Source organism: Lemur catta, chromosome 22 (genome assembly GCF_020740605.2).
Source record: "Lemur catta isolate mLemCat1 chromosome 22, mLemCat1.pri, whole genome shotgun sequence".
Classification (NCBI taxonomy): domain Eukaryota; kingdom Metazoa; phylum Chordata; class Mammalia; order Primates; family Lemuridae; genus Lemur; species Lemur catta.
Genome location: NC_059149.1, coordinates 16,480,419 through 16,486,418, shown reverse-complemented (window position 1 = coordinate 16,486,418; position 6,000 = coordinate 16,480,419). Strand labels below are relative to the sequence as shown.

Genomic DNA, 6,000 nt, shown 5'->3' with positions numbered 1-6,000 from the left:
CAAATGAAGAACCAAAGACTGCTACTATTAGTGGTGTTTTATCTACAGCCCTGTCAATATTACATGAAAATATTTCTCTCCCAAGGACTGTTCTAGAGAACCCTTTTATATAAAGTGGTGTGCATATGAGTCAGAGGTTGCCCATTACAGGTTAGCTCAAAAGCTGTTCTGGCACCGTCTAATAAATTAGCTGTTCTGGCACCACGTCACAACCTCTGTGTGATAGGCTACTACCAGAAAGAGATGACTTCAGGATTAAAGATATGAGTGACAGGCTTCAGAGAGAGGAGAAATCCATTCATAATAAAAAGGCCACTAAACCCTACTTGTAAGAACATCTTTTACTCTGAGAATCTTTTCTTTCTACTAAGAAACCCACTTATACTCATGGTTTAATGTCCTAATTTAAGAAATGGAAGACACTAAATTAATTTTTAATTATTACTCCCCTTCTGTGTCTGTTTTCATTGTTCCTTTAATGCAAAATGTACACAAGAATACAAATCGGTAGCGCTTCCACCAGACAGACAACATCATCTGCTAAAATGGTGATGACACAGTCTTCTTTTGAAGCCAAAAGAGAAATATAAACATCCATGATTTTCAGATCCACGTTAAAAATAATCCTTTCAGTGTCTTCGAAAGTAGCATCCTTATTTTAAGTAACAGCACAATCACTGAAGGAAAAAATAACCCAAGAACAAATGAAATTCCTTACAATTTTAGTTTAGTTTTAGCGGAAAAATTAAATAAGATTTGGATTTTCATCCAGGATTATAGTGGCGCATAAAGTAAAAAGATTTTTGTCAAATGTGAATTTTCTACTCATTAAGGAACTGAGATCATATTCCTGGGTCAACTTATTTCTGCTTCTCCTATGTGTCTAGTCCTGTCCTATTTGAATTTTATGTCTCAGGATCCATGACACAGATTTAAACAGACCCACAGTTAAATCTAAATAGATGCAGTGACCACACAAAGCCCAATCTATTGATTCCTCTATAAAGTGATGGAAATTCAACCTTTAATTAATAGAAGTTGATTCTGCCTAAATCCCTAACATAACTAATAAAATGCAGTCACCTTCAATAAAATAAATGCTCAGATGTTATTTGTTAAAATCCAACAATAAATCTGAGTCATACCTCTACCAAGGCTACATAAATATCCTGCACCTTAACAATTTATTTGTTCTCAGAGCTAAAATAGAACAGTGCTTCAACTAGCTGCTTCTTTCCCAAATATCCCTTCAATTAATAAGAAAAGCATAATTGTTGATGAAAACTCCTCATTAGTCAATCTTGATCTTCTCCTACCTGGGTGTTCATGCTTCTAATAAGGTTGGAAAAATATCACTTGGGTTCTTACAACTCCTAGTATCCACATACTCCACTCCCTACATGCTAACAGTGCCTTTAACACTCTGTCATGTGAGTTGTATTTAACTCACAGTAGTTTTGAGCCCAGGGTCTCATGAAGTATATGGAACTCACACGTCTCTTCACCTTGGGGGCCGCAAGAACTATTTTTCAAGTTGCATGTAACTCACGCACAGAAAACAACAAAAAATAACAAATTTTTCATTAAATTAGAAAGCACTGTTTTGTTTTTGAAGTTTTTATTCTATTTTCATAATAAAACACCATGGCCCCAAGGAAAAAAGGTTTTTTTCCTAGTGTGGCAGTCAATGTGTTAAAAGCCTTCTAAGCAACACTGAAAAACCTTATTACTGTATTTCACCTTATCTTGGAGCAAGTTTGCTTATAATTTAGAAAAATCCTTCTAACACTTCTTGGTTCCTTCTACCATCACTCACTTTTCTGAAAGGCTTTAAGTAGAAGCAAGATCTTAGCAACAAAATAACTAATCACATGGTTCAATATATATCTGTGCAATAGACCAGGTTTGCCTGTTATCTTGCACACAGACCTAAATTCTAACCTGAGAATCATAAATTACCCCTTACTCTGTAAAAAATACTGTTTTTCAAGGTATATTTAACAGAAGAATCTTTTAAAAATCAATGTATAATACTGAAAAACATTAGATACATATTCTTATAAGAATTTCATCTTTCGGGAGAAAACAAATCCAAACTGTATGGAAGTATATTTTCTATTGCTTCTTCAAATCTTTTCAATTAACATTTAAGCACAAATACCCTTTATCAAGTGTCTTCAGTGCCGGGCTCTGTGCTCACTCAAAGATAAGAAAAGATCAGTTAATCTGTAGTCTTTCCAGACCACAGAATAAATGGATTAAAAAATAATAAAACTGAGTGCAAATTCCGGTAACCATATCAAACCCAGTGAAAAGAATGCGGTTCATCTTTTGGAGGAGTTGTCTAAAAATGATCCAATCAATCGCAATTTTCCTTTTTCTCTGCAATGATACACCAGTTGCCATGATCATTCCCAGAGCTCAGAATATGCAGCTCTGACACATTCTCCTTGAGCAAGCCGTAGAGCTCGCCTTCTCGAAACACGTGGTAGTAACGCATAAAGGCTCTGGAATCCAAAATGTTGGCCTGTTGTTCTTCAACAGAAATTGTGTCATCTGGGTTGGAATCTGTGGAATCGACTGCAGAAATCCTCCTCAGTATTCTACTAGCAGAAGGGCTTTCTCCTTCTAAGTTACTTGCATCTGCACCATTGTCCCTGGTGTTAGTGCTATCCAGAAAAGTCCCCCCTCCATTTTTCCCAATTTCTCCTAGATGGTCTCCATTTAAATGCTTCACAGTGCCTGGTGCTCTCAGCCACTCCAAGTGTTTTTGAGAAGACGTTTCCACAAACACTTCCTCATCTGAGTTTTGCTCCTTTTTTGAAAATGGCTCTTGGAGATCCAAGTCTAGACTAGAGTGCCTGGAAGGTTGGATTGTGATAGTGTGCTCGGCACAAACGTCTGTGGTTTTCAAGGGTCTCGCTCTTTCAGTTTGTTTCCTCATAGTTGATTCATCCAAAGATCTGAAGAAAAACCAGGATCGAAAAGATTTTCCTAATGTGTTATAGAATCCGTATTCTGCCTCGCTTTCTTTAGGAATATTTGCAAAACAGGTTCTGGCTGTGACAGGTTCATAGTCCACGCTGTGGGACCGTTTGGAATCACAGTGCTCTTTGAAACAAACAGCACAGCTACACTCAGAGCAGGGAGGATGGTAGGGATGGCTTCTCTCGGGATGCCCACACCGCCTCTTTCTCCCAGACTGGCTGGATTCCGAGAATAATTGGGAGCACAAGGCTCTGTTCCATGGAACGAGCACATCTTGCTTCTCAAAGTGACGGTTCTTCTGTTCCATGGCCCAAACATAAATCATCAGCTGCCCTCCAGGAACCAAGACTCTGGCCATTTCTTTGATGGCTCTGATTCTTCTTTGTTTTGTAGAAAAATGATGTATGACTGAAAAAGAGGAAACCAGATCTCAATGTGTATGCACACACATAAATGTACACATTTATATACCAGGGTTTTCCATGTAACAATGATGAAATTTTGACATATAGTAAAACCTACTTATTTCCTCTGTGGCAGGAAGGATGGCAGAATAGCATAGGCTGGTTTTAGGAGAGATATCATTTCTGCCTTTGGGTCCTGTACTTCTTAGATAGCTGATATTAGGCAAGTTATTAATAATCAAATTCTATAGACTTTAAGTTTCATCATCTATAATAAGCAGCCTAGAACACATAAATCCATGAGTGCTCTTTCGGTTCCAAAATCCTACAGATTTTGTTAACCACAATGGCCAGTGTGAATTATTACAATCTGAAAGCAATACTAAGTGTTCCCTATAGGAATTCTATGAAATAATTCATTGCTTTAATAAATAATTGGTACTTCTAAAGCAAGGAAGGATTAACACCACTAAGCAGTGTTAATAAAATTAACAAAGCACATGGAAGTAGAGAAAAATGTTAAAGATCAATTTTCTGTCTAGCTAATGCAAAGATAAACCAGCCTAGCACAAGTCCAAACGATTGCTAATAATTTTTATAACATTAATATGATTTAAAATAGTTGTGTCTCTTTAAAAAAAATCAATTTTGGGGTCACTGTTTTATTTCCAATACCTGAAAAGTCAAAGTGAGATTCAAGCAAGACTGACTTTATCTCGTTGTAAGTGTGTGATTAGGCATATTTTAATTCAACAATATATAGAAAGTGCTAGTCCACTAGTTCCTGGGGGAGTTTAATCACAGTCTTGTGTCAAGAGAAAACATCAAATTATTTCTCCACACACAGATGTGCCACGTGTATCTCAGGGAGGAAATTAGTCTCGAGGAAAGTGGAGAGATGCCTCCTCTGATATGAGTAGTGAAGGCAGGGACAGAAGCTGAAACTATTCCTGTAATGGTCACATAATCCAGCTGTTAGTCTGTAGAGAATTAATGTCTGTAGCTAGTCTGCCACAGAGACATATTATGCATAAATATCTAAAACGAGATTCCTTAATAGATAAAACTGTCAAAGAAAGATCATTCCACGGGGCACACTTTGTATTGCTAGTGATCAGGTTTTTGTTCCTACCAACAGCATGCAAACCTTGGTATCTGTACCATGCCAGAGGTGTGAGGGTAAAACGTGTTTGACAAACAGGTCACCAGCAGGTTTCATTCTGCTAGATCTATCTATTTTCACTCAGGAAATATCAGAGTCTTCTATATTATGTTTTATATTTATATTTAATATATAATAAGTAACCTTCAAGTCAAATGTTTTTAGGGAAAAAAAGTTTACAAATGAAGATTTCTTCATTACATAGAATATGTATTAGACATGCATTACATACATGTTCTATTAAGAAACATTGCAAATGTAACTAAAATGCCATGTAAAGATATATTTATCTGAAATATCACTGTTCAGAAACCATGTTGAATTTTTGAAACATTAAAAAATGTCTCCTTTTGTTTAAAAATCATGATCACAACTTAAAGGCAAAAACAGTGCTTAATATAGGTATCCTATAGCAATATTTTCCTGCTAAGAGCCCGTACAATAGGTAGGTTGAATTCAATTATTGGATTCCAGAATAAGATGGTAAGTTACACAGGATCACCTTTACAGTCTTGTTACATCTTGACATTTTCTGATTTATTGTTATTTAAGTTTTCAAGTGTGTATGTCTCATCTCTCTGTTAGCATTCAGAATTTATGGGTTTAGCATAAAGCAGGGATTTTCAACATCTGTAGTATTGACATTTCGAGCTAGATAATGCTTTCTTGGGGGTCACCCACTAGATGACATTAGCACACATACATGCACCCAGTTGTGACAACCAAAAATGTCTCCAGACATTTACCAAATGTCCCTTGGGGCAAGGGAGGAAGAGCAACATAACCCCCAGTTGAGAACCACTAGCAAAAAGCATATTATTGATTGACACTATTTTAATATGCTGCCAAATATTCCTAGAATCTTTGTCAGACCATTCTAAGGATAAGTAGAAAGAGTGTTTCTTTTCTTAATCTGTCAGTAAAACATAATGAATGTATAACTAGTGTGATGCTTATCTCCTACATTATTACTAAGAGATATGGAAAAGCAAAAAAATTAAAAAAAGTATTTCCTCCTATTAAGAAAAGCAAGAAATGCCAACATATAACATTTCAATAGGGAAGTAGATATATATGGACATAAGAGAGAGAATGTATTGAAATTTCTCATTCTATACAGTGCTCAATGTGAAATCTATCTGAAAACCATGTCACATTAATTCATTGTTACAGATCATAAAAACACATGCCGTTTTTCCACTTAGGGAAGTATTTTTAATTAGAAGATGCTAACCAGGTGTGCTCCATTTTCTTTGAGGGCCACGCATGAGATGTAAACTGAAAACAGAGGACTTAACTGGGTACACAGAGCATTTCCTAAAGGTAGAAGAGGTGGTCAGTATCCCCTCCTCCCACAAGTGGCTCAACAGCACGGCCTGGATGTAGGTAGCCTGCAGACCCTGAAACTAATGTAAACAAAAGAAGAGCAAAGAATACACACACTTC

General features: G+C 36.4%; 1 protein-coding gene across 3 annotated transcripts in view; it reads right to left on the bottom strand.

Moving 5' to 3' along the window:
• Window positions 1–1,656: 1,656 nt before the first annotated feature.
• TRMT9B (tRNA methyltransferase 9B (putative)) overlaps window positions 1,657–6,000 on the bottom strand; it is a 36,596-nt gene continuing 32,252 nt past the window's right edge. For all 3 annotated transcript variants that reach the window (XM_045535404.1, XM_045535403.1, XM_045535402.1), the window contains exon 4: window positions 1,657–3,396. In XM_045535404.1, coding sequence (XP_045391360.1) covers window positions 2,360–3,396 — 1,037 coding nt within the window. In that variant the 3' untranslated portion in view covers window positions 1,657–2,359. The remainder of the gene's footprint in view (window positions 3,397–6,000) is intronic.